The 26,295-nt window shown below is 48.8% G+C and overlaps 2 protein-coding genes across 2 annotated transcripts in view; one reads left to right on the forward strand and one right to left on the reverse strand.

Moving 5' to 3' along the window:
- PSKH1 (protein serine kinase H1) overlaps positions 1–26,295 on the reverse strand; it is a 35,244-nt gene that overhangs the window by 2,754 nt on the left and 6,195 nt on the right. Inside the window, exon 2 of the mRNA XM_079906239.1 lies at positions 18,308–19,334. Within this exon, the coding sequence (XP_079762365.1) occupies positions 18,308–19,264 (957 nt within the window). The 5' untranslated portion in view covers positions 19,265–19,334. The remainder of the gene's footprint in view (positions 1–18,307; positions 19,335–26,295) is intronic.
- LOC307178254 (small ribosomal subunit protein eS12-like) lies at positions 8,433–10,775 on the forward strand. Its single transcript, XM_079906240.1, has one exon. It carries the CDS (start codon positions 9,500–9,502, stop codon positions 9,896–9,898), a length of 399 nt encoding a protein of 132 aa, XP_079762366.1. The 5' UTR covers positions 8,433–9,499; the 3' UTR covers positions 9,899–10,775.

Below are 26,295 nucleotides of genomic sequence, written 5' to 3' on the forward strand. Positions count from 1 at the left end.
CTGAGTGACAAGGAGTGTGATAGGAGGAGAAGGATCCACCCCCTCCCTGAGGAGCAAACTTCAAAGGTGCCCTGGACTCAAAGCCTGGTTCAAGGAGGTGGCCCCCGTCAAGACCACCCAACCTACACCAGGACCACCATAACATCAGGGCGATTTAATGAGAACGACCCAAACCTTCCACCATATCTTGAGCCGGACTTAAGCTCCCATCACTGGATGCCCATACTGAGTCACTTCCTAGTCCTTAGAAACAGGGTCTGCCCTCCCTTCCAACTGAAAAAGTGGCCAAAATAATCACTGCATTCTCTGCATCAGCCTCAGCCTCAGCCTCTCAGCCATGAGGAGAAAGGAAACAATTCAAGGCAACTAGATTTCTCCATCTGCTGGGATGGCAGGGGGATCCTGGGAGCCCAGCAGGGATTAGGACTCTTCTCAGGGGTGCTTCTCATGTCTGCATGACCTCTCTAAGCCACACAGGGGCTCCTGGCAGTACCCTGTGCCAGCCTCGTTTTAGTACATTCTTTCCTCAGCACAAAGCCTGCTCTGCTACATGCACCCACGGCTGCCTCATCTCAGCCACACACCAAACAGCCGTCTGTCTCAGGGCCTCAGCCCGCACAAATTGTCTTCACCTGGCTGAATCCTCAGGTTCTCAGGTTAAAGGACACTTGCTCACACTCCCTCTCTTAGCCACCAGTGCTAAGCAACTATTCGAATAATTTCAAGTTTATTGTTCCCATTAGACCATGCTTAGCTATTCACCAGTGCCTGGTGCCGGGCATACAGGAGGCACTCAGAAGACAGGGGCTCAGAGAGTAAACAACCCATGCATGGCACCTGATGGGTGCCCTCTCCTGCAGCTGCTTCCAGCATGTGGGGCTCAGATGCCCGGGCCCTTGACTTACTCTGCTGAAGGAGGGCAGATGCAGCACTTCTCCGAGTCCCTGCATCTCTTGGGAGCACTCTGGCACGGGCTCTGACACTCTCCAAAGGGTGGGTGGCTAGGACTTCTGCTGAGCCTGCTCCTGGGATGCCAGGTGTCCTATCACCCTCCTTCCTGTCTGGTGAGAGGTCTAACTGTTCTACCCCGTGGTGCCCTTCACCTTGAGGAGCCCCTGAACACACTCTCCAAGGGGCTCCGGAAAGTCTGAGAGCCCACATTTGGGGTAGCTGCATGCCCACTCAGCAGACACACTAACACAGTTATCGCTACCCCCAGTCAGGCTTCCTTGACCCCCAACTCTTCCCCCATGCCTTTCCCCACTGATGTCGATGTACCGGGAGGCAGTGGGTGGGGTGGGGTAGGAAACAAGGAAAAGACTCATCTGGAGTCCTGAAGAAGGGGTGGAGCTACTTGTAGTTGTTATCCTTACCTGCCCTTTGGAAGGCAAATCTCAACTTTTACTGAGCTGAACTGGAAAAAAGTCACAGAAAGCCCAGATTTCTAAACAGCCACCTAACAGGGTCCTCCTCACCAATGGGCCAGCTCCCAGTGATTCCTGGTAAGCGACTGGCCTCCAGGAGGAGGGCAGTTCGGGCCCATAAATCCCGTGCTGTCTGAGAGCAGTGAGGGAGAGCAAGGAGCAACAGCCCTCCCACGCAGGCAGCCTGGTCCACATTTCCCTGCAGGCCTGTGTAACTCAGGGCTCTGATACTGAGGCTGACATGCAGGGTGACTGGACTAGACAGTTGCCACAGTAGCTGTGGGCTCTCAGTTCAAGAAAGCCCCACGGCTTGCTGCTGCCACCTGAACACAAAGAGCCATTGTGAGGGGCCAGCCAATCTAGACCACAGACACACTGTGGCCCCTGTCACTCATTTGAGAAATGGAGAGACGCAGGCATAATGGGGCCACTGATGGACAAAGCAAACCTAGAGCTGGAACAGGTCATGGGAATACCTGTGCTTGTGCTGCACTGCGGCTTTTATGGTCTCCAAGAAAAGGAGAAATCACTGGGGAACACACTGCAGCTCAGCCTAGCCTGTTGGTGGGACAGCTCCAAGACAGAGCTGCCAGCCCAGGCCAGCCAAACAGGGCTGGGACATGGATTCTGCCCCTGGCCCTTGGTCCAGTCAAGCCAGAAGAGAGGCAACTCCTCTGCAAAGGACAGAATAAAAAGTGGCAAACCTGGACTCACAAGTCAGGAACCTGAACACGGATGGATCGGAGGCATCCCCACTTCATAACCATACCCAGCCAAACAAACCAAGGCCCCCTGCAGCTCCAAACCAGTCCAGTGCAGTCTCAGATGGGCCTCCCACTAGACACGCACTGTGGGCTTAAGCATCTCCACCTCCAGAGTGACACAGGCTCACACCAGCTGTCAACCCCTGCTGCTTGTTGCCATGATCGCCAAAGTGAGCCGGATTGATCTGCCCCTCCTCCTCCCCCAGGCGCTCGCCTCTCCAATTACCTGGTACAGGCAGCAGTGTGAGGAATGCTGATGGGCTCATTAGTCTGAGGGCCTGCCCACCCTCTTTGGCAGGCCCCAGCTCTCCCCATCTTTGAAGAACTGTGCGCAGGCGGGTCCCCTAAGACAATGTGACTCGAGCTGTCCTGACATGAGAACCGGGCTGTGCAATGGCACCCAGCCTAACCCTCACACACTGAGGGACCTGCAGCGGGAAGTCAAACAGGACAAACACGGGAAGGTGGTCCTCGAGCCAGCCCACTGACAGCGGGGCAGGGGCTTATGTTGACCTCCAGAATAGTGGCCCCTTGGAGGTCTCCAACAGGGCTCACAAAGGAGAAGCAAGGCCTTCCACACTCACCCATGGCCACACTTCTGGCCAAGTCCAATTCAGCACCTCCTGAAAAAGCAATCGGGACCTCCCTGGTGGCACAGTGGTTTACATTCCGTGCTCCCAATGCAAGGGGCCCGGGTTCGACCCCTGGTCAGGAAACTAGATCCCACATGCATGCCGCAACTAACAGTTCACATGCCACAACTAAGGAGCCCACATGCCGCAACTAAGAAGCCAGCAAGCCACAACTAAGAAGCCGGCAAGATGCAACTAAAGAGTCCTCAAGCAGCAACTAAGGCACCCTCGAGCTGCAACTAAGGAGCCCGCCTGCTGCAACTAAGGAGCCCACGAGCCGCAAATAAGGAGCCCACCTGCCGCAACTAAGACCCAGCACAACCAAATAAAAAAGAAAAAGAAAGCGATCAACACATGCAGACCAACCCACCTGCTTCCCCAACATGCTCAGGCTTCTGGAGCCACATGAGTATGTCTGGCAGCCTCTGACTGACTGGCCAGGTAACATTCTGTTCCTCATATGCAGCCAAGTGAGGAAAAGAAAAATGGGAAATTCCCTGGCAGTCCAGTGGTTAGGATTCCACTCTTCCACTGCAGGGGGCACGGGTTTGACCCCTGGTCGGGGAACTAAGATCCCACATGCCGCACAGTGGAGCCAAAAGAAAGAAAAAGAAAAATGGGCATGAGGAAAAAGGAAAATGATAAACTGTCATGCTCTTCAGTTTCCACAGCTCTAACTGCCAGCTGTGGGTAAAGGAGAGATATACTTTTGCCTCAGTATACTTGGGGCCAGATCAGGGACACATGTAAGCCTCAGGTGGGTGGCAGAAGGGACAGGCCCCAGGTACCACCTGGCCAGTCTCCTAGAGGCTTCCACCCATTTCTGGGCTGGCAAAGAGCATGGGGCATGAAAGGGAATATCAAAATGTCAGTCGGCCTTGCCTCCAGACACTCAGGCCTCCGTGAGACCTGAGTGTGCAGAGGACAGCTGCAATACTCAGGGTGACAGCCCGCACCCTCCTGTCCAGAAGTCAGTCTTTCATGAGCTGTGTGGGTGAGGGGTCCTGCCCCAAGAGGAGGACAAGAAGAGGCTGTAGGAGGAAGGGTATCACCTCCACCCTGTTTCTGACCATCGAGCTGGCCGCCCTTCTGCCTACCCTGTAACCCCCAGAGTCCTTGCAGTTCAGATACCTACTCCTGATGCTGTAACAGCAGAGAAACCAATAGGGTAGAAGAAGGATCTCCCCCATGAGTACTTCCTAACCAACTTCACCCTCCTCATCGCTCTGCTTCTGTGAGACCAGTCACTCCTCTGACACTCAGCAGCTGAATCCAACTCTCCCTTCAGAGGGAGGCACCAGACCAGAAAGGGTTTGCCACTCCCGCTCAGAGGACACACTTCCTCCCGTCCCAGTCTCATTCACTTGCTCTAGCTCTAATGTCACAAGGGCCTGGCAAGAATGTTACCCAAGCTACTTCCATGGTCCTGCCTTGAGCCCCAGGGCTAAGGGAACAAGGGCTGGAACCAGCTCTCGAGGCCTAGGCTGCAGAGGGAGGAGGAAGCTGCTTCCTTCCAGTAGCAAACCCAGCTCACGGGGCATACCCTAGACTCCCTCTGGTAAGCAGGTCTGACGGCTCTCAAGTAAGGGGAGAAAAAGGCCTAGCGTCTCTTTGGGCTGGAAGCCCAGTGACCTGTGTTCTAGGTCTACCGTCTTGGCTGACCGTAGAGAAATCACAGCCTCCTCACTTTTAATATGAAGGAGCTGAATGCAATGAATTCTAAGTCTCTTCCAGTTTATAAAGTCCTGGGTTGTAAGAAGATGGCTCCCCATCTTTTTTTCCCACTTGGCTGCATGTGAGGAAGAGAAGCAGAGCATCTAACGTTTAAGCTGACTTGACGTCTTGACCTTTATGGGTTCTCTTCCAGCCCATGATGACACTGGGGAAGGTTCCCTGGCAGAGAAGGAAGCCCAGGCAAAGGGATGCTAGGGGAAGAAGGGGGAGAAAGAAGCCTGGGCTTTGCTCCCATGACTCAGTTCTTCCCTCAACTTTGTCTCAACATGTGTCTTCAGATCCAGCATTCCCATGTTCAAAGTCCTCCTTCCTGTACTGACATGGGCCTGAATGAGAGCAGAGAGAAGGGCACAGAGGATATTCTGGGAAATGGAGCTTCAGGTTTACTCAGGAGAGCAGAACTATTAGTGTGAAAAGAACAGCACACTCTGATGTTAACCATGAGGAAAAGTGTTTTGAAAAAATCAGCACAATTAGACACTGTGGGGCTGTAGAGCCAGCATCTCCTCCTCTGGTCAAGACACTCACCATCCTGGTGTCTGGACTTCCAGAACAGACAGTATCCAACACGCTGAGACCACGCTGTGGGTGGGGGGACCTGAGCAGCAGAAAAGAGAAAGATGTTGAGGGAGAGAGGCTGACAGGAGAAAAAGGAGGAAGATAATAGAGGTTTAAACAGAGGCAGAGGAGCTTCCCTGGTGGCGCAGTGGTTAAGAATTCGCCTGCCAATGCAGGGGACACGGGTTCGAGCCCTGGTCCGGGAAGATCCCACATGCTGCGGAGCAACTAAGCCTGTGCACCACAACTACTGAGCCTGCGGTCTAGAGCCCACGAGCCACAACTACTGAGCCCACGTGCTGCAACTACTGAGCCTGCGCACTAGAGCCCGCATGCCAGAACTACTGAAGACTGCATGCCTCAAGGCCATGCTCCGCAACAAGAGAAGCCGCCGAAATGAGAAGCCCACGCACTGCAATGCAGAGTAGCCCCTAAAAAAAAAAAAAAAAAAAGAGTAGCCCCTGCTCGACACAACTAAAGAAAGACCGCGCACAGCAACGAAGACCCAACGCAGCCAAATATAAATAAATAAATAAATTTATATATATAAAAAAAAGAGGCAGAGAATCTCAAAGATAAAAATAAAATGAGAAAAGGCGTGACAACTTAAAGGATGGTAAAGCTGTGTTCTAAAACTTGAGATGGGGACTACCCTGGCAGTCCAGTGGTTAAGACTCTGTGCTTCCAATGCAGGGGGTGTGGGTTCAATCCCTGGTCTAAGATCCCACATGCTGTGTGGTGCGGCCAAGAAAATATTTTAAATTATTAGAGAAATGCAAATCAAAACTACAAGGAGGTATCACCTCACACCAGTCAGAATGGGCATCATCAGAAAATCTACAAACAACAAATGCTGGAGAGGGTGCGGAGAAAAGGGAACCCTCTTACACTGTTAGTGGGAATGTAAATTGATACAGCCACTATGGAGAACAGTATGGAGGTTCCTTAAAAAACTACAAATAGAACTACCATATGACCCAGCAATCCCACTACTGGGCATATACCCTGAGAAAACCATAATTCAAAAAGACACATGCACCCCAATGTTCACTGCAGCACTATTTACAACAGCCAGGACATGGAAGCAACCTAAGTGTCCACTGACAGATGAATGGATAAAGAAGATGTTGCACATATATACAATGGAATATTACTCAGCCATAAAAAGATACGAAATTGAGTTATTTGTAATGAGGTGGATGGACCTAGAGTCTGTCATACAGAGTGAAGTTAAGTCAAAAAGAGAAAAACAAATACCTTATGCTAACACATATATATGGAATGTAAAAAAAAATTGTTCTGATGAACCCAGGGGCAGGACAGAAATAAAGACACAGACGTAGAGAATGGACTTGAGGACACGGAGCGGGAAAGGGTAAGGTGGGACGAAGTGAGAGAGTAGCATTGACATATATACACTATCAAATGTAAAACAGGTAGCTAGTGGGAAGCAGCTGCATGGCACAGGGAGATCAGCTCTGTGCTTTGCAGCTACCTAGAGGGATGGGATAAGGAGGGTGGGAGGGAGACGCAAGAGGGAGGGGATATGGGGATATATGTATATGTACAGCTGATTCAGTTTGTTATAAAGCAGAAACTAACACACCATTGTAAAGCAATTATACACCAATAAAGATGCTTAAAAAAAAAAAAGATTACTCTACCCGGCAAGGATCTCATTCAGATTTGATGGAGAAATCAAAAGCTCTACAGACAAGCAAAAGCTAAGAGAATTCAGCACCACAAAACCAGCTCTACAACAAATGCTAAAGGAACTTCTCTAAGTGGGAAACACAAGAGGAGAAAAGACCTACAAAAACAAACCCATAACAATTAAGAAAATGGTAATAGGAACATACATATCAATAATTACCTTAAACATGAATGGATTAAATGCTCCAACTAAAAGACACAGGCTTGCTGAATGGATACAAAAACAAGACCCATCTATACGCTGTCTGCAAGAGACCCACTTCAGACCTAGGGACACATACAGACTGAAAGTGAGGGGATGGAAAAAGATATTCCATGCAAATGGAAATCAAAAGAAAGCTGGAGTAGCAATACTCATATCAGATAAAACAGACTTTAAAATAAAGAATGTTACAAGAGACAAGGAAGGACACTATATAATGATCAAGGGACCAATCCAAGAAGAGGATATAACAATTATAAACATATGTGTACCCAACACAGGAGCACCTCAATACATAAGGCAACTGCTAACAGCTCTAAAAGAGGACATTGACAGTAATACAATAATAGTGGGGGACTTTAACACCTCATTTACACCAATGGACAGATCATCCAGACAGAAAATTAATAAGGAAACACAAACTTTAAATGACACAACAGACCAGATAGATTTAATTGATATTTATAGGACATTCCATCCAAAAACAGCAGATTACACTTTCTTCTCAAGTGCACACGGAACAAGCTCCAGGAGAGATCACATCTTGGGTCACAAATCAAGCCTTGGTAAATTTAAGAAAACGGAAATCATATCAAGCATCTTTTCTGACCAAAACACTAGGAGATTAGAAATGAATTACAGGGAAAAAAACGTAAAAAGCACAAACACATGGAGGCTAAACAATACGTTACTAAATAACCAAGAGATCACTGAAGAAATCAAAGAGGAAATCAAAAAATACCTAGAGACAAATGACAATGAGAACACGACGATCCAAAACCTATGGGATGCAGCAAAAGCAGTTCTAAGAGGGAAGTTTATAGCAATACAAGCCTACCTCAAGAAACAAGAAAAATCTCAAATAAACAATCTAAACTTACACCTAAAGGAACTAGAGAAAAAAGAACAAACAAAATCCAAAGTTAGTAGAAGGAAAGAAATCATAAAGATCAGAGCAGAAATAAATGAAATAGAAACAAAGAAAACAAGAGCAAAGATCAATAAAACGAAAAGCTGGTTCTTTGAAAAGATAAACAAAATTGATAAACCTTTAGCCAGATTCATCAAGAAAAAGAGGGAGAGGACTCAAATCAATAAAATTAGAAATGAAAAAGGAGAAGTTACAATGGACACTGCAGAAATACAAAGCATCCTAAGAGACTACTAGAAGCAACTCTATGCCAAGAAAATGGATAACCTGGAAGAAATGGACAAATTCTTAGAAAGGTATAACCTTCCAAGACTGAACCAGGAAGAAATAGAAAATATGAACAGACCAATCACAAGCAGTGAAATTGAAACTGTGATTAAAAATCTTCCAACAAACAAAAGTCTAGGATCAGATTGCTTCACAGGTGAATTCTATCAAACATTTAGAGAAGAGCTAACACCCATCCTTCTCAAACTCTTCCAAAAAATTGCAGAGGAAAGAACACTCCCAAACTTATTCTATGAGGCCACCATCACCCTGATACCAAAACCAGACAAAGATACTACATAAGAAGAAAATTACAGACCAGTATCACTGACGAATATAGATGCAAAAATCCTCAACAGAATACTAGCAAACAGAATCCAACAACACATTAAAAGGATCAAACACCATGATCAAGTGGGATTTATCCCAGGGATGCAAGGATTCTTCAATATATGCAAATCAACCAATGTGATACACCATATTAACAAACTGAAGGATAAAAACCATATGATCATCTCAATAGATGCAGAAAAAGCTTTTGAAAAAATTCAACAAATTATGATAAAAACTCTCCAGAAAGTGGGCATAGAGGGCACCTACCTCAACATAATAAAGGCCATATACGACAAACCCACAGCAAACATCATTCTCAATGGTGAAAGACTGAAAGCACTTCCTCTAAGATCCGGAACAAGACAAGGATGTCCACTCTCGCCACTATTATTCAACATAGTTTTGGAAATCCTAGCCTCAGCAACCAAAGAAGAAAAAGAAATAAAAGAAATACAAATTGGAAAAGAAGTAAAATTGTCACTGTTTGCAGATGACATGATACTATACATAGAGAATCCTAAAGATGCCACCAGAAAACTACTAGAGCTAATCAATGAATTTGGTAAAGTTGCAGGATACAAAATTAATGCACAGAAATCTCTTGCATTCCTATACACTAAGAACAAAAGATCAGAAAGAGAAATTAAGGAAACACTCCCATTCACCACTGCAACAAAAAGAATAAAATACCTAGTAATAAACCTACCTAAGGAGGTAAAAGACCTATACTCAGAAAACTATAAGACACTGATGAAAGAAATCAAAGATGACACAAACAGATAGAGAGATATACTATGTTCTTGGATTGGAAGAATCAATATTGTGAAGATGACTATACTGCCCTGCTGCCGCGGAGCCAGGCGGAGGCGGAGGCGCAGGCACGGGTGCACTCTAGATTCGGCTCCACCCGTAACCCACCGCCATGGCCGTAACCCACCGCCATGGCCGAGGAAGGAATTGCTGCTGAGGGTGTAATGGACGTTAATACTGCTCTGCAAGAGGTGCTTAAGACCGCCCTCATCTACGATGGCCTAGCACGTGGAATTCGCGAAGCTGCCAAAGCCTTAGACAAGCGCCAAGCCCATCTCTGTGTGCTTGCGTCCAACTGTGATGAGCCTATGTATGTCAAGTTGGTGGAGGCCCTTTGTGCTGAGCACCAAATCAACCTGATTAAGGTTGATGACAACAAGAAACTAGGGGAATGGGTAGGCCTCTGTAAAACTGACAGAGAGGGAAAACCCCGTAAAGTGGTTGGCTGCAGCTGTGTGGTGGTTAAGGACTATGGCAAAGAGTCTCAGGCCAAGGATATCATCGAGGAGTACTTCAAATGCAAGAAATGATCAAATAAAAAAACTGGGCTCTTGTTCCTCAAAAAAAAAAAAAAAAAAACACTACACTACCCAAAGCAATCTACAGATTCAATGCAATCCCTATCAAATTACCAGTGGCATTTTTTACAGAACTAGAACAAAATATCTTAAAATTTGTATGGAGACACAAAAGGCCCCAAATAGCCAAAGGAGTCTTGAGGGAAAAAAACGGAGCTGGAGGAATCAGACTCCCTGACTTCAGACTATACCCTGACTTCAGACTATACTACAAAGCTACAGTAAAGAAGACAATATGGTACTGGCACAAAAACAGAAATATAGATCAATGGAACAGGATTGAAAGCCCAGAGATAAACCCACGCACCTATGGTCAACTAATCTATGACAAAGGAGGCAAGGATATACAATGGAGAAAAGACAGTCTTTTACAATAAGTGGTGCTGGGAGAACTGGACAGCTACATGTAAAAGAATGAAATTAGGACACTCCCTAACACCATACACAAAATAAACTCAAAATGGATTAGACACCTAAATGTAAGACCAGACACTATAAAACTCTTAGAGGAAAACATAGGAAGAAAACTCTTTGACATAAATCACAGCAAGATCTTTTTTGATCCACCTCCCACAGTAATGGAAATAAAAACAAAAATAAACAAATGGAACCTAATGAAACTTAAAAGCTTTTGCAAAGCAAAGGAAAGTACAATCAAGATGAAAAGACAGGGTTTCCTTGGTGGCGCAGCGGTTAAGAATCCGCCTGCCAATGCAGGGGACACGGGTTCGAGCTCTGGTCCAGGAAGATCCACATGCCACGGAGCAACTAAGCCCGTGTGCCACAACTACTGAGCCTGCGCTCTAGAGCCTGCGTGCCACAACAACTGAAGCCCGCATGCCTAGAGTCCATGCTCCGCAACAAGAGAAGCCACCGCAATGAGAAGCCCCCGCTCACCGCAGTTAGAGAAAGCCCGCGTGCAGCAATGAAGACCCAACACAGCCAAAAATAAATTAAATAATTTTTTTTTAAAGTTGAGAAAAGACAAAAAGACAACACTCAGAATGGCAGAAAATATTTGCAAATGAGAAACAGACAAAGGATTAAACTCCAAAATATATAAATAGCTCATGCAGCTCAATATTTAAAAAACAAACAACCCAATCAAAAAATGGGCAGAAGACCTAAATAGACATTTCTCCAAAGAAGACATACAGATGGCCAAGAAGCACATGAAAAGCTGCTCAACATCACTAATTATTAGAGAAATGCAAATCAAAACTACAATGAGGTATCACCTCACACCAGTCAGAATGGGCATCATCAGAAAATCTACAAACAACAAATGCTGGAGAGGGTGTGGAGAAATCAGAACCCTCTTGCACTGTTGGTAGGAATGTAAATTGATACAGCCACTATGGAGAACAGTATGGAGGTTCCTTAAAAAACTAAAAATAGAATTACCATATGACCCAGCAATCCCACTACTGGGCATATACCCTGTCTTCAAAAAGACACATGCACCCCAATGTTCACTACAGCACTATTAACAATAGCCAGGTCATGGAAGCAACCTAAATGCCCATCGACAGACAAATGGATAAAGAAGATGTGGTACATAGATACAATGGAATATTCAGCCATAAAAGGAACGAAATTGGGTTATTTGTAGAGACGCAGATGGATCTACAGACTGTCACACAGAGTGAAGCAAGCCAGAAAGAGAAAAACAAATATCGTATATTAACGCATATATGTGGAAGCTAGAAAAATGGTACAGATGAACTGGTTTGCAGGGCAGAAACAGAGACAGAGATGTAGAGAACAAATGTACGTACATCAACGGGGGAAAGTGGCGGGGGGAATTAGGAGATTGGAATTGACATATATACACTAATATGTATAAAACAGATAACTAATAAGAACCTATGGTATAAAAAATAAATAAAATTAAATTTAAAAAAAACCCAAGAACAAAAAAACAATGTCCTGGAACAGCCCTAGAAGGTTCTGGATTTCAGAGCTAGCTACATAATGGTCTCTTCTATCTCCACTCAAGGGTTCTGCTGAAGTGAGGTGATTTCCAGGGCCTAACCTGGCTTTTTTTTTTTTTTTTAACTTCTTCCCATTCTAATTTCTGAGGCAGTTTGGATCCCTGGTGGCTGTCAGCATGTCACCCCTACTGTGGCCTCTGTCCCCAGAGGCTTGTGTCCCTGGAACCCTGGGTACAAAGGACTCGGCTCAGGGCAGGCACTAGGTCTACATGGGTTGGCAGGATGAGTGAAGAGACGAAGGTGACTCAGTCTCCTGTTCCAGGCTGGCCAGGCCATGCTGCAGCAAAGCTCAGGTCTGGGCACCACACTCGCACTGGGAGACAGAGAAACCTACGAGGAAGGAGAGTCTGGAGAGGCACAGCCGGGGGGTGTGGTTGGATCAGGTCACCTTTAACCACCTCAGTGGGGGCAGGCAGGGGATGAGCGTGGGAGGTCATAAGCAGATTTAAAGAGGTCAGAATGTGGGAGAAACAAGAGCCCCAGCAGGTCCCAGAGGAACTTAAGGGCCTAGAAGCAACAGGGCCTGTGAAAGGGCAGAGCTATTGAGGCAGACAATGGGAAGAGCAGGAGAGGGAGGGGATGGATAGGGCACCAGAAGCTGCTCTGAACGCAACCCACAATATACCCCTTTGTTGGAGGAGACCTCAGCAGGGCGGTGGGAAACAGCAGTAATGAAAGGACCTTGGGATAACGAGATGCTGTGGGTGGTCGGAGCAAGGTGTTTTGGCAAAAATGCTAAATGCAACAATGTGGGGAGATGGGCAAGTTTCTGCCACCACAGGAGGTGAGTGTGTAACCAGGGCAACAACAGCAGAGGGATGCCGAGAGGATGGGGCTCCAGGGAGCCAAGCAGTAGCCCAGAGGTGGCACATGAGCCCCTATCCACATTGGCCATGGGAACACGAGGCAATTAAAGGCATCCAGCAGAATCCAAGCACGAGCCCAGAAATACACCACCTGCCTCCTTGCATTCCGCTCTGCTGCCCACACACGTCCAGTCACCAGCTCTCCCACGTCCCCCGTGCAGTCCACCCCATGGCTCTGGGGCAAGGTCTTATCCCTGCTCACCTGGCCGCTCCGTCAGAGCATATGAAGCAGGCTGCATGAGCAGCCCCCACAGGCGCAGGTGCCCTTCACGTGGAGAGCACCAGAACACACCACATGCCCTGCACTTCATTTTACTCTCAACATCCCAGGGTAGAATGGCAAGTGTCAGAGTCACTTTTGGAAGTGGCAAACAGCTGGGATGGGAATGTAAATGTCAGCTCTGGCTCTGGGCACTCATCCTACTGCAGGGCTATCAGAACTACCACATGGTGTAACTCACAGTCCCTGAGCAAGTGCCCCTTGGCCCAAGTTGATGGATGGTCAGCCTGCAGCCCAGAGACCTACCCCTGGAAAGCTACCTCCCACCAACACAATCCCCCGGGAAGTGGCAGATCGGTCCTGCAGGTGAGCTTCGTCTCCCACCAGGATTCTGTCCTCCGCCTGGCAGCACTCACTCTCCTGAACAAGGCTCTGTGAGAACCTTTGCCCAAGCCCACCTGTTCCTGGTGCAGTCACCTGGGCTCGCCCACAGCTCAGAGACTGCCCAAGCAGAGGAGGGTGACAATTAAAAGTTGCTAAACGTGGCAGACGGCAAAGCTGCTGATGGCATCACTCTGTCATCATTCCCACAAGAGCCTCTTCATCCATCCTGCCTCTAGGAATAGAACTCTTGACAAAAGCAATAACGTTAGGCCCACAACGTCGCATTTCATGTCAGGTGAATCACAGAATCTCCAAGTTGGCGGGACCATAACAGTCCTCTCGTACGGTCTACAGATGGTGACTCACCTTCTGTGTCACTCCTTTAGAAGCAGCTGCTCCAGGCCTCCCATGACAGGAAGCTCCCTCTTTCAAGGTGACTCTCCTTGTCTTCAAACTGCTCTCACACTCACACAGGCCTTCCTCACATCTGGCCAACATGTATCTCCCGATCACTTCCAACATGACCCTAGCTTGGCCCTCGCCACTCCAGCACCTCCAGTCACTGGATAAAAATTCAGATTTCTCCTCTCAAAATCACCTGTCACAGGCTTTCCTTTCCAGAACTCTCTCCTCTTCCAAGATTCCTACATTTGCTTATATGCAGGTCTGGCCAACAACCCCCTAAGTGCATCTCCAGCAGGCTCCCCACTTCTTCCTGGAGCCCAGCCCCAGAAGAGAACACTCCCAGCCAGCAGGAGCAGCCTAGTCTACCAGACAGTCACTTCTGGGTCCTTGCCCAGGGCCTCACCTGCAACCACTGGTGCTTCCCTCAAGAGAAGCAGGAGAAAGTATTGGGAGCATATGTACTGATACACATGCTGTCCTCAAGAACCTTACAGGCTGGGGAGGGAAAAGATGTCCACAGATGACAGCCTGGGAAAGTGCTGAAACAAAGACTCCAGCAACACGCTAAGGCATATGTGTCAGGGAAAGTAGACTGTAGGCATGGGAAGGCCAAGAACTCTGAAGCCAAGATGGCCTGGATTCAAATCCCAAGCCTGCCACCCTCTGTGAGACCCTGGACAAGCTACTTAACCTCACTAGCCTCAGTTTACTAATCTATAAAATGAGGGGATTATACCCACTGACAAGATTATTGTAGAGATTAGACATGCTGGGTGTAGAACCCTCAGACCTGTGCCTGGTACTCAGTAGGCTACACAATGGCAATGGTTGGCATGATTCTTAATGGAAGCAATCTTTGAATTGGATGATTGAGAGCCAGTCAAATTTCTTAGGTTGACACTGAGAATAGAGGGAAAATCCTGAGCAAAAGCATAGTGTGGAGTGAAAGGAGCAAACATCTCGGGTCCATGGTGTGTAGGGAATGGGGTGGAGCGTGGGGCCAGGGCTGGGGGCTAGAGTGTCTAGAGTGTCAGCATTGTGGGGCAGGTGCTGAAGGAGGCCCCACTTGTGTGCATCCCTCCACTACTGGGTCCCATGTGGGGATGTCAAAGCAGGACTCTACGTACTCTCCGGGGCAGAGGGCAGCTTGGGGTCTTTTCTCAATCTGCCTCGTGAGATGATGCTCCTCCTGCAGGGCTGCAGGAAGGCTCTGCCCCCCAACTCCTTCTCTTTCTAAACTATGGCTCACATGTACTATGTTGAGCCCACTCGCTAGAATCCTTGATCTGACCCAAACATCCCCAGGACACCAGGCTCCCCCATTCCAAACTGGGATTATTCCAACAGCCCCCAGTTAGTTTCCCTCCAGCTAGTCTCCCACAACACTTCCTGTTACATTTCCCCTTCACTGTCAGAGGGCTCCCTCCCACCTAATGCTTGGAATCTCCAAATAATCCCTGGCACTACAGAGCTCCCAGCAACAAACACCAGGCCTGGCCCGGCCTCATCAACCTCTGCTGTTATTCCCAAACAATCTCCTGTTTATTCTGGAGCACAGTGAGCAACATCCCCTTCTCTGAGCTTCCTCCTCCTCAAAGCCCACCTCCTGAAGGAAGTCCTCTATTCAAGTCCACAGAAACTACTGAGCCTGAAAGAGAGCTGCATGGATAGAGCCCCTGGGAAACAAGCACACAAGACAGTGTGGTATACATGAGAAACCACTATAAGGGGGCAGGGTGCCTATTAGAAAGGCACCAAGTGCCATGGTACTTACTGTCAGGTGAGGAATGCACACCTCCAAACCTTGCTGAGTTCAAAGTGGGCAGTCCCTTATTTGCACAAGAAGCTAGACGGAAACACCTCCCTGAGGCTCTCAGACAGGGCCTTGCTTACTCAGAATGCCTTCATAAGGGCAAATGACCATCACACAGTAGAAGACAGATGGTTGGGTGAGGATGGGGGCAGGGCCCAGTCCTAAGAAGGGGGGCCAATCCACCACCTGACCTGCGCCCCATGGCCCATGTTCCAGACTGCCCAGGCCTGTGCTGGCATGTGCCTGCCAACAGGGGTTCGTTCTGTGGCCATTTCCTATTCCTAGTCCTTTCTCCCGGGCAATCTCAAGTTTCATGGGGATGGGGAACAGGCCTTCATGTCTCTCTGCATCATCCCCAGTGCACTTACGGGTAGGCAATTACAAGCAAAAGAGAAAGATGCCTGGTCTCCAGCTCAGAGAGCCTGATCTAATGATAAGGTATCCTTACCCAGGAAATACCCCAGACAAACTCCTCCCAATCCAGAGCTCTCTGCAGATGGTGGTGGAATCTCCTCTCGGGGTCTGCCAAGCTCCTGGTAACAGACAGGTGCCATCAGTGCTGGCCAGGGATTTGAATCTGGGACTGGGAACTGATGTTTTCAGCTTCAGATGAAGGGCAGTGGGGGCCAAAGGTTGGGCAGTGCCCCCATACACACCAGGAGCCCCAGACCCGTGCCACGTGATTCCAGCAGAGCAGGAAGCAGAGTCTCAGGACTCAGTCTGTGGCCACAATAGGAGCAGGAAGCCTGAGTTCATTCCCCACCCTATTTATTTGTCATTCTCTCACCCTCAGATAATCAACAGCCAGTTAGCAAGGCTCTGCAAGCTCCCATTAGATAAACTGCCTGATCAACGACTGCCAGAATCAGGAACTCCTGGGCAAACCTACAGACTTCTGGAAAGAATCCTTCCTTTGTCAGCAACTCTTGGGAAACCTCCCTGCCTCCTGTAGCTAAGCTACACCACACAGAGCTCCAAGGGCAAGCCAGGCAGGGCCCTGGCACAACACTGCCTCTGTGAGGTCCCACATCTTCTGACCTGTGATGAAACCCAGCCCGAAGGGTGAGCAGGGCGGTGTCCGCTGTGACCACTGCATCACAGCCTGGGCTTCCCAGCCAGTTGGCATTTGTTTTGTTGAATCCATTTGGAGCACAGAAGAAAACATGAAAAACTTTAGGGGAGAGCTGGAGAATGTCCCAGTTTCTCCTTCACCTGTGGTCAGCACAGAGCTGGCTGCAAGAAGGTGGCTTCCCTCCCTTCCTCTCACCACCCTGAGGCACGTGATGTGGGGACCCCCTAGGGAAGGCCAGCCCCCATGCTCACAGGAGGGAAATCCTTGACTGACCCCACGACCATGTCCTGAAGCTGACAGGGAAGATGATCGAGCACAGGACCACAAGCACTGCAGGCACTTTGCCTTCATGAGGCTTTGGGGCAACTCCTGTAGGAAATGCTGCTCTGGGCCAATTGGTTGAGACCAGGGAGGGCCCAGTCCAACATTCCTGGGAGGAAAGCTGGGCTGCAGAAGGGAGCTGGTCCCAGAGCTCCCTCCCCTCTCCATGGGTTGTTCAGGAGGCATGGATAGCAGTGCAGGCCTGAGAGGAACACTGTGGGGAGCACTCTGCAGGGGCCACTTGGGGAGGGGCCCTCACTGCCTTGGCAGAAGCCTGTCATCCTGCAAAGCTTACCTCACCTCCCACATAAAGCCATCACACATTCTTTTCACAACCTCCCCAAGAACATTCTATCCAGCTTGCTGTGTTCACCGTTTCCTGTGGTGAGCCTTGTCTCCTACCCCGTCAGCATCCTGTCTGAGGACCAACCAGTTCTTACTCTTTCTGCACCTCCCTTCAGCTCCCAGCAGTGCTGAAACCTAACAGGTCTTTTCAGGCATCAGGACTATCAATGGATCCAAAGACACAAACTGATGCCCTGCTGGTTGAATTAGGGCCAGAAGTAAGCATTTGCTGGGTTAAGCACATGGTACTGCTTAAATATGTGAATTATATTTTAACACTTTAAGATCAGATTTTCTGGCTTCTCTTTAAAAAACTAGAATGTCTGGGTGCATGGAGTCCACCCTGCTCTGTGGCAAAACTGGGCTGAGATGAGAAGCAGCTGTTCCTTTAGACAGGGCACGGTCACTAGCTTGCCCTAGTCCTCTGGACTAGATGCTATGGATGCCCTGTCCTGCTTCCTCTCAGCCCACCTCTGGGCTCGCCTGCAGCTGCAGTGCTCACGTGCGTGCTGACAGCTTCCCATGGCCAGTGCCTGTATCTCTCTGCTTCTTTGCCTGAGGACTTTCTCCACCACTAGTTGGCATTCAGAACAGCCCAGAAGTGCCAGGCGTTAAAAGCCCCTGCAAAGAAATTCTCGACTCATACAAGAGTCAGTGGATTAAAACCCACCCTCTTTCCTGCCCCTCAGTGGTACAATTCTGAGCACATTCCACATGATTATTCACAGGGTCCTCAGTCTGCTCCCAAGTCCTTGTCTCAGGGCTCACTTTTGGGGAAATTCAAGCTAAGATACCCTACTAGTCTCACTTTACCATTTTTACATCATCTGTCTGGCCCCACGAACACGGCCCTGAGAGCACATGCCCCTGATTAAGGGCTGTAGGATAGGAGCCCCCACCCACCCAGGGGCCTCCCAACGTCCCCGAGACAGAAGACTCACCTCCCCCGAGTAACTGTACTTGCCCCTGAGGATCTGCCGGTACAGCCGGGTGCGGTTGTCATCCTCAAAGGGCATGGTGCCACTGAGCAGGATGTAGGCGATGACGCCCAGCGCCCACATGTCGACTGAGTTGGTGTAGGGCTTGCGGACCAGTACCTCAGGGGCAATGTACTCGGGTGTGCCACAGGTGGTCTTCATCAGGCAGTCGTCACCCTTCTTGCGGGCACTGGCCAGGCCAAAGTCGGTGATGATGATCTTGGAGTCAGTGCCTGGGTGGTAGTAGAGCAGATTCTCAGGCTTGAGGTCTCGATGTGTGATGCCCAGTGCATGCAGATACCGGACGCCATCCAGTACCATCTGCAGCACTCGAGTGGCGTCACGCTCAGTGAAAGAACCCTTGGCGATGATGCGGTCAAAGAGCTCTCCACCAGTGGCCAGCTCCATCACCATGTACACGCGCTCCTGTGTCTCAAACACCTCCACCAGCTGGATGATGTTGGCGTGGCGCACCCGGCGCAGCACACGCAGCTCCGACTCACACACCTCCCGCCCCTCCCGGTACTTGGTCTCAATCATCTTAATGGCATATGGCTGCCGGGTTGCCCGGTGCTCCACACGCACCACTCGGCTGAAGCTGCCTCGGCCAATCAGGGCTTTGATGTCGTACTTGGCTGTCACACGTGGGTCGAACTTGGCCCTGTACTTAGCCACCCTGGCCCTGCGTGGTGGCTCTGAGGGAGGCTCTGTGTGGCCAGTAGTGGGGGCACCAGGGCAGGGGTTTGCACCCTGACTGGCTTCTGGGAACCCAGCTTTCAGAGGGCCAACACTGTCCACCTCTGTAATGAAGTGCTTGTACACATCGCTCTTAGTGCCACTGAAGGGCTCCACCTTCTTGACCAGATCCAGCTGGACATCCTTGGGCGGCTCGGGAAGGACCTTGCTTGTCCCACAGCCCATCACGGACACGGGGGCATCCTCTCTAGCGAGGCTGGCAGAACCTGCTCTGCAGGCAGTGCCCCGTCTACACCTACACAGACAGAAGAAAGGAACTCAGCATAGCCAGGGACACTTCTGGAGGGATCCCAGCCATCCTCCTTACCCCCTCCCCCCTGGCCCTGGATAAACCCAGACTGAAGACCTGACTCTGGTATGGTTCCCTGGAAGGGAGAATGGCTTTGGCCCCTGAGTGCTTAGAGCCCAGATGCCATGAAGGATCCACATGAAAGACTGGGTCTGAGTTCCGTGGTCTTGATGTACATCTCCAGGGGTATAATTTTCATGCTGCTCTTCAACTCTGAGGAGGGGCAGGAACATGCACCAGGCTCAGCTGTCACTGCCTCCACCCTCCTCCCTACTCTCTCCCTGGGTCCCTTATCATAGTTGAAGTCCTATGTTTTTTAAAGGTTAAAATTATTCCTCTTATTACTCTGACTCATCTTTTCTGAAACGGGGGCGTGGAGTGTTGGAGGCCTGTTCTCCAACACTATCACCCACCAGGGTGTAGAAAGCCACTTCCCCAAGGCCTCCTCCCTCATGGATACCTTCCTAGCCCTCTAGGCCTCTTGCAGGGGTTGATCCCCCACTGCAACAACCCACCACCACCCACTGCTCTGGGTGCTGCCCTAACCTCACTCTTCCCTGGATGGCTCGCACTACTTTTCTAATGCACCATCTTCACCCTGGCAGTTTAACACCCTGTTCCATGGTCTCTCACTTCCCCAGTTTACCACATAGATGGCTAAAATGCCACACAAGTCCCAGAAATGGCTAAAATCAATTCCAGTGAAGTAGGAACCACAAGCCTTAGCACACTGCCACCAGATAGCCACCAAACTAGCCTGCGATTCATTTAAGAGGCAGAGGGGGGAACTTCCCTGGTGGCACAATGCTTAAGAATCCACCTGCCAAGGCAGGGGACACGGGTTCGAGCCCTGGTCCGGGAAGATCCCACATGCCATGGAGTAACTAAGCCCGTGTGCCACAATTACTGAGCCTGCGTGCCACAACTACTGGAGTCCACGTGCCTAGAGCCCGTGCTCCACACCAAGAGAAGCCACCGCAACAAGAAGCCTGCGCACCACATCGAAGAGTAGTCCCCGCTTGCCACAACTAGAGAAAGCCCGCGCAGCAAAGAAGACGCAGTGCAGCCAAAAAAAAAAAAAAAAGAGGCAGAGCGGGCCTTGAGCTCAGAAAGGACACTAACAACTTCATCCAGATGAGACTCAGGCTGTGGATTGGGGCACTCTGCTTCCATGGGATGAGAATCCAGGAGACTTTCCCATTTGCTTTCCAGACAAAGATGTTCCAACTATTAATACCTTGTGGCTGGTGGGGCCCTGGACAAGTTGAAGTGCTGAAGTACCGTTTTCCAGAGGTCATTTCTATCCAGCCTGCCCTTCTCTAAGTCTATCTGTGGGCCCCAGGGGTGAAAGAAAAGAGTTGAGAATTTCCTATTAATTAGGATATACAGAATTGGGGATAAAATGATCAACTCAGAACAAGCGTTTACTGAACATCTACTAGCGATACAGGAATGAATAAGACGTCCAGTGCAGGTATATTTTAACATACCCAATACAGGCAAAACATGGTCGATAAACTCATCGTCTAAATGAAGAGCAAAACATCAAAACAGGTAATTTCAATATAACAAAGTAAATGTTAGGCTTGAGAAACAATAGTAGATACATGAATGACACAAGAATGACACAGGGATTAGGGAAAGCTTCCTGGAGGAGGCGACCCCCATGCTGAATTTGAAGTAAGAATGAGGCAGGTGAGGAAAGGTGGGAATGTTGTTTCAGACAGAGAGAATGACACACTCAAAGGCTCAGAGGCCCAGAGCAGCATCCCGTGCCTGGGAATGTGCAGTCTGGTGATGTGAAGACAGAACTGGGGGCTGAAGTGTTGGAAGGTCAGCAGGAACTAGGCTGTGGAGAGCAGCCCAAGTTATAGCGAGGAGCCAGGACCTTCCTGGGAGGTGAAAGGAAGCTACCAAAGGGTTTACAAGGAGAGGCGACTCTGTGTTTAGAAACAAGTATAAGGCTGAACTGGAGGAGGGTCAAAGTGGACTGAAAGGGCCAGTGAGGAAGGTAGCAGCACAGACAGGGTGGCGGAATGGAGAGAGGTCAGCAGGAGAAGTGACAGGGACTGGAGGCTGGACATAGGGGTGAAAGGGAGGAGAGGACAGCACTCCAGTCCCTCACTCCAGCTCCTGGGCAGAAGGTCAGGAGTGCAGCAGGAGGGACAGGCTTGGGAAGCAGTAGGAAGAGTTCAGTTCTGGAAGTGCTGCAGTGGGGTGGCTGGATGTAGAATCTAATGGTTGAAAAGATCTGGTCAACCAAGGGGGAAAGAGGGGGATAAAATGGGAGATTGGGGTTGACATATACACACTGCTTTATATATAAAATAGATAATAAGGACCTACTGTATAGCACAGGGAACTCTACTCGATACCCTGTAATGACTGATATGGGAACAGAATCTAAAAAAGAGTGCATATATGTATATGTATAACTGATTCACTTTGCTGTACACCAGAAACTAACACAACATTGTAAATCAACAACACTCCAATAAAAATTAATTTAAAAACAAAAAAGAAGAAGGAAAAGAGCTAGTCAGGGTCAGAGATTCCATGGCTGCCCAGGGGCAACACCAACCCCCACCCCCAACCTGTTTCAAAGCCAGCAAAAGATCCCATGAAAGGCAGCAGAGGGAGACCCAGGGAGGTTTTTGCTGAGGCACCTTGAGGGTCACAGAGAACCCACACAGAGGCCCTGAGTGAGAGTCTGAATCCAAGATGGTGGTAACTGACCAATGTGGCTAAGGTGGTGATAACTGACCAATAACTGACCAATGTTCCCAAGGAAAAAGCTCACCTCTGAAATGTACACAAGACCTTGATTACCAATCCATCAGACAAAAAGACCAAAGATTAAGGGCTCAGGTTTTAATCAGTATGTCAGTATGACTCTCAGCAGAATGAGATTTATCTTTCCTCACATAAGAGGAAAAGATTCCTCAACCAACATGGGCTCTTCAGGATTTGCTGCAGTTTTCACCCAAATGCCCAGAAGATCCCATACAGCAGCTTAGGAAATCATGTTTAAACACAGGCATTTAGGGATTCCCTGGTGGCACAGTGGTTAAGAATCCGCCTGCCAATGCAGGGTACACGGGTTCGAGCCCTGGTCCAGGAAGATCCCACATGCCGCAGAGCAACTAAGCCCGTATGCCACAACTACTGAGCCTGTGCTCTAGAGCCTGCGACCCACAACTACTGAGCCTGTGTGCCACAACTACTGAAGCCCACGCACCTAGAGCCCGTGCTCCAAAACAAGAGAAGCCACCGCAATGAGAAGCCCATGCACCACAACGAAGAGTAGTCCCCGCTCGCCCCAACTAGAGAAAGCCTGCGCGCAGCAACGAAGACCCAATGTAGCCAAAAATAAATAAATTAATAAATTATAAAAAAATAATAAACAAAGGCATTTAGAAACAAGGTTCTTTTTCACAGAGGCCAAAGATTAGAACTGTGGACTTTGGAATTTTGCAGACTTATCTCTTCCTTCAGGGAAAATACAAGACTTAATACAGTAAAGGGCTGCAGCTCAGGAAAAAAAAGCTCTTGGGCCAGGATTCCTGAGGCAGAACACAGGCCCTGATCCCCAAGACCGCACTGTGAACAACATCTACCACCATTCAGAGAGAAGACAAATTGCATGGGTGATGCAGCACAGCTACTCAGATGTCACTTCTTCCTGGAGAGGAGGTACAACCCTAGATCTGCAAAATAAGTAACTGTCTCCAGGTGTACCCACAGGCTCTTTTTGTTTAGATGTGCATATCTAGTCTGGTCCTGATGAGAAAAACTAAGGTTTACAAAAGAAAAGGGCTGACTTTTCACTTTAAACAAAGTCTAAGCAAGGATCTCAAGTCAGCAGTGAGACAGCCAAGGATTATCCCTCTCTGACCTTCCTTATTCCTTTCTGGGACACAGTTTCTCTCATATTTGTTCCAATTAGAAACTCTTCAAAGACAGGCTGATGCTGGTACTCCACCTTCCCAACTACAGATCAAGAGTGCAGGAAAGAAGGTACCAGCTCTGATGCGGGGAATTGCTGATGACCTCCAGGTGATCATAGCTGCTCCACACTCCAATCACATCTGTTAAATTCTCTTTTCACATCAGTTAGGTGAAAAGGCAAACAGGGACAAGGGAAGCAGCTGGCAAAATTCCTTCTGTGAAGAGGGCAAAGTGTTTTCCTGTCCTCAGCTCTCATGTATGTGCCCCCAGCAGAGTGACCAGGGTGGGGGTGAATGAGGAAAGCCTCGAGAAGCGACCTCCCAGGAAGGTCATGCTATGCCAGCTCTCACAAATCACTATTCTGTCTCATGACACCAATCCTAACACATCTTACAGAAAGTATTGAACTCTCTGGAGTCGGCCTCCACACCTTCAACTCCAAGCCTGACCCAAAGCACTCCTCAAAGAAGGTAAGCATATTGGACAGAGTGCAGCAGTAGGCATGAGCATTCAGCACTACTGTCCTCGCTAACACTTTATAGAAATGACATGCCAAAAAGGTAGAAACTTGTCCAAAGCCACTCAGATAGTGACAGTCGAGAATGAACCAAAATCTCATTCTCCATCCAGAGCTCCTTCCACCAAACCAGATAGACTCCAGAAGTGCCTGGGGCCTAGCTGAGCTCAGACTCACCAGGCCAAGGTCTCAATCCTTCCTCATACCACTCAGCTGATGAATCAACGAACCTTCACGAGGATCTTTTTTTTTTTTTTTTAATTTATTTTTGGTTGTGTTGGGTCTTCATTGCTGTGCACGGGCTTTCTCTAGTTGTGGCAATCAGGGGCTACTCTTCGTTGCGGTGCGCAGGCTTCTCATTATGGTGGCTTCTCTTGTTGCGGAGCACGGGCTCTAGGCTCACGGGCTTCAGTAGTTGCGGCACACTGGCTCAGTAGCTGTGGCTAATGGGCTCTAGAGCTCAGGTTCAGCAGTTGTGGCACACAGGCTTAGTTGCTCCGCGGCATGTGGGATCTTCCTGGACCACGGCTCGAATCCGTGTCCCCTGCATTGGCAGGTGGCTCCTTAACCACTGCGCCACCAGGTAAGCCCAAGGATCTTTTCTGAAGGGCATGTTCCAAAACCTCCATTCCACGTACAATCTGGGTCACACTGCTCACGGCTATACTCTAGATTACTTTTGATCACTAGAGTTGTCAGCCTTTTGAGGGAAGGGGCCACTTCTCAGGTTTCTAGAACTCTCTGGCTCCCAACCAAGTGCTGAGCTCTGAACAGGCATTCAATGTTTGTTAACACTGAGTGAAAGGTGGGCTGGTTCTCAGGCTTCTTTTTGCTGCAGGGCAACAATCCCAGAACCTCAGAAGTTTTCAAGTGGCAGGAAGAGGCCAGATTGGTGGTTAAACCAAAGCCATGCTCTTTGGGCGCCTGTATAAATGTCCTCAAAAACAAAGGAAGCCAGAGTTCTCGGGTCTATTTGGGTCTTACAGATTGTTATCTGAACTCCAAAGCAAGTTTGTCCATAAACTGCCAGACCCATCTGTGGGGAGACCAGGGGCCTAGGAGCAGAGGACAGGGATGGATCCTGAAACAATTTTCCCGGCCACAGAAGTCTGTGGATGCCTCCCAGGCAGGCACCCAGCCCACTCCAATAACACCTCCTAAGACCGTTCTCCACGGCAAAGCTTCACAACCTTTTGCCTGCAAAGATCTCTATATTCTGCTCCCATGTTTTGAAAGACTGTCTATCAAAATGAAGTAGGCAGTAATCTCTCAGGAATCCCAGAAATAAGTAACTGCTAAACAGCACTTCTAACCATCACGAGGCAAGCAGGGATAGCAGGCAAAGAAGTCTGTCACTTTAGATAAAAACCCCTGACCCTCACGCCACACACAAAAATAAACTCAAAATGGCTTAAAGACTTAAATATGAGACAAGACACCATAAAACTCCTAGAACACAGGCAAAACATTATCTGACATAAATCGTACCAATGTTTTCCTAGATCAGTTCCCCAAGGCAATAGAAATAAAATCAAAAATAAGCAAATGGGACCTAATCAAACTTATAAGCTTTTGCACAGCAAAGGAAACCATAAACAAATCAAAAAGACAACCTATGGAATGGGAGAAAATATTTGCAAATGATAGGACCAACAAGGGCTTAATTTCCAAATTATACAATCAGTACCTACAATTCAATAACAAAAAAACAAACAAACCAATCGAAAAATGGTTAGGGCTTCCCTGGTGGTGCAGTGGTTAAGAATCCGCCTGCCAATACAGGGGACACAGGTTCGAGCCCTGGTCCGCAAAGATCCCACATGCCACGGAGCAACTAAGCCCGTGTGCCACAACTACTGAGCCTGCACTCTAGAGCCCGTGAGCCACAACTACTGAAGCCCACGTGCCACAACTACTGAAGCCTGCATGCCTAGAGCCCGTGCTCCACAACAAGAGAAGCCACCGTAATGAGAAGCCGGCGCACCACAACGAAGAGTAGCCCCCCCTCACCACAACTAGAGAAAGCCTGCATGCAGCAACGAAGACCCAACGCAGCCAAAAATAAATATAAAAGAAATAAAATAAATAATTTTTTTTAAAAAAAGAAAGAAAAATGGTTAGAAGACCTAAATAGACATTTCTCCTAAAAAGACATACAAATGGCCAATAGGCACTTGAGAAGATGCTCATCATCGCTAATTACCAGAAAAATGCAAATCAAAACAGTGACGTACCACCTCACACCAGTCAGAATGGCCATCATTAAAAAATTGACACGGCTTTCCTGGTGGCACAGTGGTTGAGAGTCCGCCTGCCGATGCAGGGGACACGGGTTTGTGCCCCGGTCTGGGAAGATCCCACATGCCGCGGAGCGGCTAGGCCCATAAGCCATGGCTGCTGAGCCTGCGCGTCCGGAGCCTGTGCTCTGCAGCAGGAGAGGCC

Source organism: Stenella coeruleoalba (genome assembly GCF_951394435.1).
Source record: "Stenella coeruleoalba genome assembly, chromosome: 20".
Taxonomy (NCBI): domain Eukaryota; kingdom Metazoa; phylum Chordata; class Mammalia; order Artiodactyla; family Delphinidae; genus Stenella; species Stenella coeruleoalba.

Bases quoted from the DNA above. Each gene is read 5' to 3' on its own strand.
- LOC307178254 (XM_079906240.1), top strand. From the start codon at position 9,500: ATGGCCGAGGAAGGAATTGCTGCTGAGGGTGTAATGGACGTTAATACT.